Source organism: Prionailurus viverrinus, chromosome A2, assembly GCF_022837055.1.
Source record: "Prionailurus viverrinus isolate Anna chromosome A2, UM_Priviv_1.0, whole genome shotgun sequence".
Classification (NCBI taxonomy): Eukaryota; Metazoa; Chordata; class Mammalia; order Carnivora; family Felidae; genus Prionailurus; species Prionailurus viverrinus.
This window is the reverse complement of record NC_062562.1, coordinates 97054738-97068165: the sequence shown is the minus strand read 5'-3', so window position 1 is coordinate 97068165 and position 13428 is coordinate 97054738. Positions and strand designations below refer to the sequence as shown.

General features: G+C 36.8%; 1 protein-coding gene across 2 annotated transcripts in view; it reads right to left on the bottom strand.

Annotated features, from left to right (window-relative positions):
- Positions 1 to 990: 990 nt before the first annotated feature.
- Positions 991 to 13428, bottom strand: part of VPS50 (VPS50 subunit of EARP/GARPII complex) — a 138681-nt gene continuing 126243 nt past the window's right edge. Inside the window, exons 23-28 of one of the 2 annotated variants that reach the window (XM_047842862.1) lie at positions 12755 to 12903; positions 11645 to 11741; positions 10464 to 10622; positions 6881 to 7002; positions 4921 to 5110; positions 991 to 1715 (exon numbers count right to left, since the gene is read on the bottom strand). In XM_047842862.1, coding sequence (XP_047698818.1) covers positions 1593 to 1715; positions 4921 to 5110; positions 6881 to 7002; positions 10464 to 10622; positions 11645 to 11741; positions 12755 to 12903 — 840 coding nt within the window. In that variant the 3' untranslated portion in view covers positions 991 to 1592. The remainder of the gene's footprint in view (positions 1716 to 4920; positions 5111 to 6880; positions 7003 to 10463; positions 10623 to 11644; positions 11742 to 12754; positions 12904 to 13428) is intronic. The other variant, XM_047842869.1, reaches the window with a different exon arrangement.

The window sequence follows — 13428 nt, the reverse complement described above, 5'->3', positions numbered from 1 at the left end:
TAATGGCTCCTGGCAAAATCTGCCTTCCAAGTACACAGTCCAATGCCACAAGTAGACCATAATAGCACCAAGCTCATACCTTTTTACAAGAGGAAAGTTTTACTGTCAATATTGACAGTAAATGAACTGCAAAGGGAGAGGCTGAAAACAAAAACCTCATCATACAGACACATATACTAGCATCCAGAGATGTATTCTCAAAGCATTTTGTATTCTAATGTGCTGGTTATGAAAATCTGCAGGGACTGGCAGACACCGAGTGGCTGTCACCTCCTTATTCACCTCCATGCCTGCCCTACACGCCACCCTCTGCCCTCCATTTCAGCATCTCAGTTCCCAGAAGGCTCACAGGACACAAAGCCCATTTCTCATGAAATGATGCTTTAGGATTCTATGAGCTGTTGATGTTGTAGGTCACGCCCAGTAATCCTGGACCAACACCACACAAACCTAAGAGTCTTCTACTCCCTAGTCATAAAGAACATGAAAAAAATTACTGATCAGTCAGTTGGAAGGAGTGCATGGGAAACTGATTTTCGTGTCATATATGTTGACAGAAGGTCTCTGGTTTCAAAAGCAAAGTACATAGTTATTAACTGAGTTCCAAAGTTTGTCACTAGCTAGCTCACATTATTTTACATCTGTAATACAAAGCAGACATCTAAGAAAGATGAACATATGACCATAAACTTATTCTTGACTAACAGTCCTTTCCCTAAGTCAGCTAAGCCAGGTTTTGCCATCCTAAGACAAAAGTTGAAATCAAAGAGAGCCACTTATGTGGAAAATGTCCCACATTAAAAAAAATCCCACAATCACCATTCTGTGTGCTACTCAGGCACTGAATAGGTACACCCAATAAGTTACTTTTCACCATTGGTTTCGGGATATAAGATCATTACAATTAGAACATACTAAAAAATTCCATTATCACTTCCTAAACTATACCTGCCATGGAAAAATATCAAAATTTAGTCTCACATAGGCTGATAGTGTTAGAGTATAATATTTATTCAATTTCATCATTTATGATCACTGTTTTAACCAAATTAACCCCAAGATAAACTCTGACATTCAAAAACACAGAGAGCATACTGATTTTTCAACTATTTTGCTTACATGTACTTTTCAATTCTCATGCAGTGCTCATAATTAGGAGATACTGTACAGAAAACCTCTCATTTATGCTTTCAAGAACCAAGTAGAGAGGGCAAAAAAAATACCAACATAAATTCATTCTCCAAAAAGTGTCCGTGGATGTACTGCCACTGTTCCTTCTAATTGCATATCTACAGTACATTCTTCGGTAAAATGTGTTACTGCAGTCACATAACAATACTTATGACGAGGCAATGATATCATTTCAGGAAAAGAATACAACAGATGAGACTAAAAGTTGAAGAGAAGGACCAGAGTGTATAAAAGTCATTTGAGAATACCACACAGATTTCAGTGTTTTCCACTTTCCAGTTGGAAGGAACATGCACAGAGATTTCTTAGCAGACAATTGTCAGGAGTGCATGAAAAATTGGCTTTCATGTCATCTATGTTGAGAGAAGATCAATGTCATTGAGGAAAAAAAAATGCGTTCATTATCTTTTGGGTCTGTCTATATCATCTATAGCAGCTAGAAGTTTTTGTCTTGCTTTCTTATTGATATGGGATCCCAGGCAAACATTTACCAGATTGGTCAGCTGCTTCGTTGAGTACTCCTGCTTGAAAAAAAAAAAAAAAAAATCCAAATTTAGTACGCTGAAAGACGTGTTTGATCAACGCAAGGAAAGAACAGACACTCAGTTTTCAGTGGATAGTAACTGAGCACTACAAATCAGTGAAAAGCAGTGAAAATTATAGTTTAAGATATGGAAGACAAATTGTTTACTGAGCTGTAATAACAAGAAGGATACTGTAGCAACCATTTGAAACAGAAAGCACTGGAATCTTCTTAATTATGGCAAAGTAATCTGATATGCCCACTTTTAAACTACATACCTTATGCTTATTTCTGTGATACTTTATTTTTTTTTTTTTTAATTTTTTTTTTTCAACGTTTATTTATTTTTGGGACAGAGAGAGACAGAGCATGAACGGGGGAGGGGCCAAGAGAGAGGGAGACACAGAATCGGAAACAGGCTCCAGGCTCTGAGCCATCAGCCCAGAGCCCGACGCGGGGCTCAAACTCACGGACCGCGAGATCGTGACCTGACTGAAGTCGGACGCTTAACCGACTGCGCCACCCAGGCGCCCCTCTGTGATACTTTATTAAGTTACTAAAATACACTGACCTCCCAAATTTTTTAAATGTTACTAAGTAAAGTATTTTCTGGAACTCCACATTTTGCAAACATTTTAGGTGAAAGAAATAAATCTCTAACCACAGAACAACTTTTCTGAGATATGATAAATAAGTAAGGTAACAAGGATCAGGAAGGTACTAGATTTTAATCCTTCATACTGTCATTGTAGCTAATAAGTAAAATGAAGACTACAAGTATTTTATGCTGTACAAATCTATTTGGTTCCTGAATTTCAGATAATGAGTTGCTAGGATGAGAATGAATAGGGACTCATCAGAAAGGTTTGCATATTGATCTGGTTATAGAGGATCAATAGCAAGAGTTCAGGTAAGGAAAGAGAGTTCTCCACCAAATCTAATAAGAAAAGTCATCTGTCAGGATGGCCTGGGTGGCTTAGTGGGTTAAGCGTCCAACTCTTGATCTCATCTCAGGTCATTATCTCACAGTTCATGAGCTCGAGCCCAAAGTTGGGCTCTGCACTGACAGCAGGGAGCCTGCTTGAGATTCTCTCTCTCCCTCTCTCTCTCTCTGCCCCTCCCACTTGTGTTCAAGTTCTCCTCTCTCTCTCTCTCTCTCTTTCTCTCTCAAAGAAATAAATATTAAAAGAAAATGAAAGAAAAGTCATCTATCTGAGGTGCCTGAGTGGCTCAGTTAGTTAAGCGTCCAACTGAGCCCTGTGTCAGGCTCCAAGCTGACAGCACAGAGCCTATGGGATTCTCTCTCTCTCTCTCTCTCTCTGCACTTCCCCTGCTCTCCCTCTCCCTCAAAATAAAAACTTAAAAAAAAAAGTCATCTGTCTTCACTGGAGGTAGCCACTAAAGATAGTATAATTTAAAAATATGAGAAAGAGTTCATTTAAAAGTTCAGCAGGGGCACCCGGGTGGCTCAGTCAGTTAAGCGTCCAACTTCGGCTCAGGTCATGATCTCACGGTTCGTGAGTTCGAGCCCTGCGTCGAGCTCTCTACTGTCAGCATGGAGCCCCCTTCAGATCCTCTGTCCCCTTCTCTCTCTGCCCCTCCTATGCTCTCTCTCAAAAATAAACACAAAAAAATACAAACTACCACCAAAATTTTTAAAACTTAATCTATTAATTAATTTTAAAAAATAAAAATTCAGCAAACTATTCAGTTTGTGTATCTGCTCTGAGAGCACCTGTTGTTAGCATCTGGTAAATTCTCTCTGTCAGTTAACACTTAACAAGTATTCACTGCCATCAGCACTGGACTAGACCTTGTGGAGAGTTCCCTGGAAAGCAGGACAGTCAGCTCCTGAGAAAATTTCAGTGAATTACATATATCAGTTAAAGTTCTCACAAAATACTAGACTAAAAATTTTGGCTCACTATATTAAAAGAGGAAACTAAGAAACTAAAAACAAGAGGAAACTACAGTTCAGAAAGGTATTATTCTTGCATCGAATAATGGATATCTAAGAGCTGTGCTTTCTCTCCTCAGTTACTTGTATTCTTTCCCTAAATGCCTTCCTCAGTAGCAACATCAAAGTATTTGTAGCTTACTTTACTAAATGAATTCCAATAACATCCAGCACTTCATCTGCATCTGCTTTAGCATTCTGGTTTTCAAATGTCAGATGTCAGTGGGACTACAAGGGGTGACATTTTTCACAATTCTGGTGTATTGGTCAAAATCATTGAAAATAATATATACATTTCTACTTTGCTCCTACAGACCTGAAACTGACCTACAGTGGGCACATTTGCACAAAACTCAGGCTAATATTCATTTAGTTTTTCTAGAGTATTGAAACCAGACAGGATGAGGCTGATAAAATATAAATAATTCCTTATTTCCTTATCCAGTCAAATGAAGTTAAAATTTACTTAGCTTTTACCCATGATGTTACAGCATAAGTAAATGTGAGCACCAGAGTTACTGAAGGAATAAAATTTGGTGATAATTTTAATACTTCCCATATTTTCATTAAATCTGTCTTCACATACTGTCTACCTAGACAAATGACAGAACAATCACATAGAAAAGCTCCCCATATTGAGTATGCTCTGGTGATACAGGGTGAGTTGAACTGTGCCCAAAATTCAGCATCCGATATAACACATAATAAATAATATTGTTCTCTACTTATCTCTATATCCACACAAAAGAAAAATGATCACATCTATACTCAAGGTAAAGTCTAATGTAGGATGAAGTTAAATTTAGTCTTTTAAATATTAACATAAATATTTAAATTAATCATCACTAATACATGTCAGTGTGGTCAGGATGATACCAGTTCATTGTTGGGGGCTAGAAGGCTTAAGTTATATAATAGACTTTAGCTTGTAAATCATTTCAATGTTGCTGTCTTCAATTTGTCTTGATGTTAACCAACTTCAGCCTTTTCCCACAACACAGTTGAAGGATAAACATAGCTAAAGTTCAGGCTCCGGCTACCTTTCCAGATAATTACTATTACAGTTCAGAAAGATCTCAAAAGGATTTGATTACTCAAAGGGCACTGCATAGATACTGTGTGAATATGGCAAAGAACTGGCTGTTTCTTTATATTTCACTCTTATGACTTTGAATTATATAATATACCAGACAAGAACAGCACAAAGAAAAAGGAATAAAAACTTAATTAACTATTTTCCAGCTCTCACCCTGTGCTCTTTGATCCAGCGTTCCATGTCATTCTCGGTTAGATAGTAGGCTTTAATATAGGTTTCCACAAATTCTTTATCAGGAATGGGTCTGATATCTGTTAGTTTTTCAAGTTTCATTAAAAACTGTTGAAAATCCAATTGCATCAAGGCACGACCCTCATTACTGCACTTCTTGACGTTGGCATATCTAAGATACACAATAATAAAAAAATAGAGGATGGAAAAAGAAACCTGTAGGTATTTCAACTTTTCTTAACCTGTATGTGGACAGATTCTCTAGGAATGAGAGGGTTATAAGAAAAAGAACACATGAGCCTTGTGTCAGAAGGACTGGGTTGTGTCCGGACCCTGTCACTCAGCAGTCATTTTACCTACGGGGCCTCAGTTTCTTCATTTGCAAACCAAAAAGATCAAATAACTTACAAAGTTCTTTGCGGCTCTACAGACTACAGTTCCCCACAGTCAATTAACATAATCATCTGTAAGAAAGTTAAATTGGTATTCCAATACATTTGACTGCCAAGAATTATTTATAAAAAACGAAGCTATGAATACTCCAAAGTAATCTTAGTTTCATAAAACTGTTCAATATTGTAACTACTGGGTGCAAAGGAAACAAATGTAATAATTCCCCTATGAACAGTCAGCGAACCAGAGAAACGTGTGAGCATCTGAGCAAACAAGGTATATACATACTTTTCATAATAAAACACTTTATAGACTTATTCTGACACCCGGCACTACTGAAAAACTGTGTTCTAAGGTGGAGTAGTAATAAGAATAAATGTATTAACCCTACGAGTACAACATTTTATTACTCATAAGTCAGTGTCTCATTCCTTCAATAATATTCCAAACCTAGGAACACAGTATTTCCCCTAAGGAAATCTGCAAGGAAACTAAAGTGCATATTATTTGAAGTGACCAGGCTTTTTTTTTTTTTTTAATAATAAAAAGTGCTTCGTACAGAAATAAAACCTTCACTTTTCTACTTTATTAAATAAATTTATTAAAAATACTTTTCAGTCATGACTGTTGACAGGGCCATTCTGTGACATACAGCACTGTTGATTTTTCAATACAGAGTGCCAAAACGTCAGCTTGTCACTGTCACCTTCCCACTCTCTAAGATGTTCTTCTTTATAACAAAGAAGAACTGAAAAGAAATCAGATAAATGATAATGTGGAAATTTACCTGATGTGCAACTCCAGACCATATGAATGGTCTATAGCAGATTGCTTTCCAGAGAGAGTCTGTGTTCTAGATGCAAACATGGTCTCTGAGCGAGTGGGAAAATTAGTACTGAAAGATCTTTAAACTCAACATATGAAAGATGTATATAGTTTACAATGTTATAATGATATCATTAACAGATATAGTGGTTATGAGGACTGATTTTGTCATCAGAAAATCAGCAGTTCATAAACCTTGGTGTTTGAAAACTGTGTGAACCTGGATAAGTTATTTAACCTCTCTAGGCCTCGATTTTCTGAAGCTAGATTTTCTCCTTGATAAAACAGAGAGAGAAATGCTTCTGTCAAAGAGATTATGTTAGGATTTGGTGATATAATCCTGTCAAGTGCTTGATCTAATAAATGACACACAGTGCTCAATAAATGTTATCTATAATCATCATCATCATCATAATTATATTATTAAGGAATAATGACTATTAGGAGTTTAACTTTCTGATAACCATTAGACGCTACTTTCCATGCTCCTCTACTAGCTGGTTCTAGGTCACCACAGAGAAAAAAAAAGCACAGACAGAAGAGCCACAGTGGGGTTTAAAGTTTGTTCAATTATGTTCTAAAGTCAAACCTGAATTATTATAGGATTACATTTACTATTATTTATGACATTCTCTACCTATTCTCTCCAGTGGTGATAATACGCAATGTTATTGCATTATGATTTATCATTGAAGACTCAGATAATGCTTTCATGAAAACTTACCCTTCCACAATAGTTCTATTGGCCAGCCGTATACAGTGTTCCCAAAGTATATTAGACACAGGTAGGGGTATCCGAACTCTCTTAGAAACCTCGTTTAACCTCCTGTTAAACTGCTCAAATTCCTAAGAAGACAAAAATCATGGCCATATATGAATATAATTATAATGGCACATTGCTTTCCCATCTTACTGGCAAAGAAGAATGTTTAGAAAGACTCAGAGTCAAACTAAGTAAAACAAAAAGCGAGAATGCAAAAGATAACTTGGACTTAGTATGAAGGATTTTTTTTTAAAGTATATCAAACTGCATAAACTATGTTGTGATACAGAGTACACTACATTTCATCTCAACAGATTAAACAATGCAACCAATGTTCAAATGCTTCTTCATCTCAAATTTTTCTATGACTGTTGGTATGGACTAAAAGAGTTTAATCACCTAAAATGTTTTTAAAGTTATCTTCAAGAAACTCAGTTTAATTTTTTTTTAATGTTTATTCATTTATTTTTGAGAGAGAGAGAGTGTGTGAACGGGGGAAGGACAGAGAGATACACACAAAAACCAAAGCAGGCTCCAGGTTCTGAGCTGTCAGCACAGAGCCCAATGCGGGGCTCAAACTCACAAACTGTGAGATCATGACCTGAGCCAAAGCTGGACGCTTAACCAAATGAGCCACCCAGGCGCCCCAGAAACCCAGTTTAAAAAACTGTCTTAAAAGTTTTCAACTCAGAGTGAACTGTGAACCATTTGTAATTTGAGGCAATACTCCTTAGAGAGCAATCGGATAAAGTATTCTCTTTCCTAAACATTTTTTAAACGTAAATAATTATATTCTGAATGATTTGAAAGTCATGTGATAGCTGCAAATTTTTAGTACAAAGGAAAAAATAAAATAAAACCATTCTGGTTTCCTGCAGAAAAACTGAATATTTTTATTACTTATTAGTAACTTCTATGGTACCAGTGTACTAAAAATAAAAATACATGTGACTAATTTAGACAATTTCTAACAATTACATGAAAGCAAATGGTTTACCCTTCATTAAATATATTTCTAGCTTCTCTGGACTATTATCGTCTAAATATGTTCATTTACAAAAGTAAATGCTACAGATCCTTCCTTGACAATATATTGCAAATAAATATAACAAGGCTTAAAATGACATTTTTCCTTTAGTTTCCTCAAAACAGCAGCCACACATGCTTAATAAGTCAAGACTGACATGTGTTCAAATTTTCTAATAACACACAGGAGGAAAAAGAATCTAATCGTCACCAGTCAAGCTACTATACGATTACTTGTTATTCTTTTGCTAATCACTTTTTTTTTTGATGACTTATTTTTGACAGTTAATTGCTTTTAATTATTTATGAAAAAGTAAAATTTCAATCCACTAAGCTTACTTTTGAGAATCAAAGTTAAATAAATAACTGCTCTTCATCCTTTTTGTTTTATGAGTCTAGCAGACACTACCATTTGCTACTGCATTCATGCTTCACTAAACTCTGCTTTAGCTTTCCAGAGTCTTGATTCAGTACTTTTTCACTAATATATATTTTTAAAAATTTTAATGTAATTTTTTAATGTTTATTTATTTTTGAGAGGGAGAGAGACAGAGTATGAGCAGGGGAGGGCCAGAGACAGAGGGAGACACAGAATCCAAAGTAGGCCCCAGGCTCTGAGCTGTCAGCACAGAGCCCAATACGGGGCTTCGAACTCACAAACTGTGAGAACGTGACCTGAGCTGAAGTCGGACACTTAACCGACGGAGCCACCCAGGCGCGCCACTAATATTTTAAAGATAAGGTTATATGCTAACTGTATGAAATGTCACTCTACTCATTGTTAAATTCAATGTTCAAGAATGCTTCTTATTAAATGAATAATAAAAGCATTTCATTTAACTTATGATTCTGGCGGGGGCAACAAATGCAAATTGCTTTTTACCTAAAGGTTTGGACTTGGAAAAGTAATAGAAAGAATAAAAGTTATATAAAAGTTTCTTTAGAGAAGATGGATTTAAGTTGCTCAAAACTGGGTTCAGGTTGATAATCGGAATACATTGGTTCCTTCTCATAATATTAATGTTTCTTATAATTAAGAATAACTAGACAAGTAGGTTCCATCTAGTATATATATTCAGAGTGTAGAAGTCTCATTCTTCTTACACCCATCTATGAGTACCATGGTCAGCATGCCATAAAAAAATAAAATCAATCTTTCAAAAGCAAAATTGTTTAAAAAAAATGGTGTGTGTGATTATTTATAAATTACATTTGTCTATCACATTCCAAATTAAAATTCCCAACTGAGACCTCCTGGGTGCCCTAGAAAGCAAAGTTCTCCCAGGGTGGCAATTAGAGAGCAAGCACCCTTGTTGTCACTCACCCTTCAGACTTGACACTAGCCCCTAGACATTGCTAACTGATGTCCCACCCTTAGTTCCTAAGTCAGAGTTTTCATCACAGAACTCTAGAAGGGCACCAGGAATTGCTGGGAGTTGGCACACTAGATGATGAATTCCGCTGCTATCTCTGTTTTGATCTCTGGCTTTGCTTATTGGATCACAAGTGTCCCTGGCTACCATGTGTTGCCCAGGACTAAGCAGGTATGTAAATGAGATAATGTTTATGATGTTTATGTAAATGAGATAAAAGTCAGGAGCTTAAGAAGGCCCATTTTCTTTTCACTGACAAATATGAAAAACAAAACTTTTCTGAAAGTGGTTTTCCTTAGATGCCCTTTCCTCCCCTCAGACACCTGCATGGCTCATCTCCTCGCTTCCTTTGGGCCTCTCCACAACCCTCCCTTTATCAGGATCCTCCTTTGACCACAAGTAAATTAACAGTATTACCACCCTGCCCCCAACCCACACCCTGCCACTCTCTATATCACTTCTGCTGCTTATTTATTTTTTCACTGGACTATTCATCATCTGACATCTGACATGTCTTATCTTCATTTATGTCTTTACTGTTGTCTCTATATGGGCAGTAAATTCCTTGAGGGCATGTAAGTTCCTTAATTCTCCAACTATATTGTCAGCACCTAGATCAGTGTGTGGCAGATGTCAGGTGATCTAAAAGTATCTCTTGATGCATAAATGACAAAAAATGAACAATTCTTTCCAGAAAAATTTTAAATGTAAGTTTTGAATGCAAAGGTGTTTGCATGACACACTGCAAAAGTAATGTGATTTCTAGGAAAAAAAAAAAGCAAAATAGAGTAATCAAGGGCCTGGTCTCTTGCTGATAAATCTGCACAAGTACAGAAATATCTTCTAATTAAATAGAAATATCTTCTTGTCACCACAGTCATGGTTACTGAGATTACATAATATTAACTTGAACTCTCATTCAAGATGGGAAATTAGCGAGCAAAACCAAAAAATCTGCATAGTATTCTTGGGTCTGAAAGAACACAAAATTTGAAAAGCAAGTCTATTCCAGTACAGGGGCTTTAATATCACGATGCTAGAAATGTGATAACAACTATAACCTCACCACCTCAGGGCAACTGCAATGAGCGGAATAGTTCTCCTGATAGACTCCACTTTGACAAAGATGCTCCCAGAGTACTTGCCTTCAGCAGGGCATCTACGTATATGTTGTGCTGTGACATAATTTCTTTCACATCCCACTTCACATTAGCCATTAGGAGCAGCATCTGTTCATAATCAATAGCTTTACCAGCTACAATCCAATAAATTGGCTTGCGTAGTTCACTGGCAGTTGAGACTGTCTGAAATAAATTTCACAGAAATGAAAAATGACAGATATTTTCTAAAAACCTCAGATTTACCAAAAATATTTTTTGCCTACTTCTAGTATACATCACATCTAAAAATAAAACACTGTATACCTGAAGATTTCAATTACGAAAACACTTTAGTTCATAGGTAGAGGTCTTACTCAAAACATAATCTTGAGGCATACAATCAGTTTGAGGCCACGGATACTACAACTTTAAAGAACCAGAGATACTCATGGAGACTAGCAAATATTTCTCAAATTTTTACACTTCTCTCCATTTCTACTCTAAATGTCCAACCTCAAGATTTTGTCCTCTCAACTGTATTTCTGTAAGAGCCTGCAAGCCAGTCTCCCTACCTGCAGGCTTGCCATCTACTGCCGCCAACTACTCTAACACACACACCAACTGCACCCCTTACCTGTTTCAAATCCTCCGGGACCTTCCCAGTACCCTCGAAATAAAGCCCACCTCTTGGCTGAGAACACTGCGCACCATGTGGTTCCTGCTTATCACCTAGCCATCTTTCTCATCGCTAGCCCTCTTCCCTGCTCTGACAATTTGAGTTTTCTTCAGCTGCTTACATCTACCATGCTCTCACTGGCTGATATTCATGTAAGCCATTCCCTTGGTTTGGAAAATACTGATATACCCAGCTGGTCTGGTTTAAACATCACTTCCTCCAGACAGCCTTTCCAGACAACCTTCTCCCACCACACCTCCTTTCCTCCCCGCCCCCAGCCAAAGTTTAAACAGCCTGCTGCTATTTCCTTCCCATTATCGCAATTTATTGTAAATGCAGTTTTGATGGGCTCTCTCTCTCTTTCTCTCATTAGACTAAAAGTTATATGAGGTGCTCAGTAAGTATTTAACACAGGAATTCACGAGTGAATAAACATATTCTAATCGCTCTCGTGGAATACGGAGACTGGCCACTAGCTAAAACACCTGAAATAATGTGTGACAATCTTATCTTGCTCACAGTTGAAATGATTTCCAAGACCATCTCTGACCTGTGAATAAAACTGCTGAAGAAAGGGCTTTTTGACTGCAGGCATCACAGCATCCAGATGGGGTTGAAGGAACTCAAACTGTTCAGCCAAAAATACCCTAAAGAGAACAAATAACCCACCGTGTAAGCAGAGTGCAGGATCTAGAGCCTGTCACTACTTTTGTAATCTTTGAGATCTCTAAGCCAAAGTTTAACCATTAAAATTCTTTCCCACTTTAGTGAACTGCCTCGTATTAGCTCATTTACAACCTACCCAAAACTTAATGCTGAGTTTATCGCTGAATGTGAGCAGAGGTGCAAAAAGAGGGACTTCAAAAAACTACTCTGGAAACTACAAGGTGAAGAGCTATGCTGCTTTGCATGTGAGACAGGAGCAAAGATCACAGAAAAAAAAAACTGAAGAAAAAATACAACAGTATTTTTTGAAAGGATTTCTTATGAAGATCCTATTTAATTATACAGAACAGATCTCTAAATTCACAGATTTAACATCTGGCACTTCTCAGAAGTAACCCCATGTGACACTTGGCTGAGACATACACGTGAACTTCAGGTCAGGAAGCTGTGTGCAGGAGTGGGAGTCATTTGCCTGGAGAACTGCCAGCAGCTATCCCATTTTTCTCTACATTTTGTTATGTACACAAAAACTCAAGTTATATTGGACTACATTTTATGGAAGAAGTCATATGCGTTAAGTGTATTAAAAATCGGGGGATTTTTAAAGGTCAAGAAATATTCTCACTGGTGTCAAGGGCTGACTATATCTACCACTAAACTAACAATGTAACTACAGTTTCTCTAGAACCACAATTCAATAGGAAAATATAAAGTATACTACAACTTTTTCTTTTAAAGTTTTACTTTAAAGCAAGGGTCATCTTGCTAAAGACTGAAACCTAAAAGATTTCCCTTCTTTCATTTATAGAACTGAAAAACAACCATGCAGTTTTAAAAATCAATTGGTAATCTATTTTAGGATATACTTCTCAGAAATATATAAGTAACATTCAGAAGAGGGAGATGTATACAGCTAGAAATCTAATTATACAATGCTTACTCTTAAACTTTTCTTAAGTACTTAATGGCAAAGCAACTGTTTTTAACAACTTACAAGGATTCTGTGGCGACCACTCTTTCTGCCAACCCATATAATGTATCCCCAGATGTCAAAACCACTAGGTGACTGAGGTGTGGGCTTGGTACCTTCTCCTTTCTCTCTTCTGCTGCTGTGAGTGTGGCAGTAGGATCTGCTGAAACTTCCTGAAAATATAACACAAGTACAAACACAGCCTGAAGTCAAATCTAATAGCAATAAACCATGTGATTTTACAAAACTGGACCTATAATTAAAATACTCGTAGGCATACATATTAATTACATTTAGTCTCTGTTCTTTCTTTTCCTTCCTTTATATTTTCTAACTACTGGAAATTTCCTTTTTGTACTAAGTGAATATGACCCAACTCTATGTGCCATTATTATCTGTGCATGACCTAAAGTTGGCCAACACAAGCAATCTTTATGAATTGGCAGATGTTTCATAAAGACAATAGTAAGATGCCCTTCAAGAACCTGTAAACGAGGAAAGAGATTGCCTCTTGAGGATCATCATGCTGCAACATTACAAAATCATGATATAATCAACCATTTCACATCTGAACTTTAATTAAGGTTAACTTTGGTATAATCTCAAGAAGGCAGGACTAGAATGCACTTACAAACTGAAACTGGACTAACTGTATTGTGTAAGTCTGTAGTCACACTGCTGATGAGAAGGAAGATAGA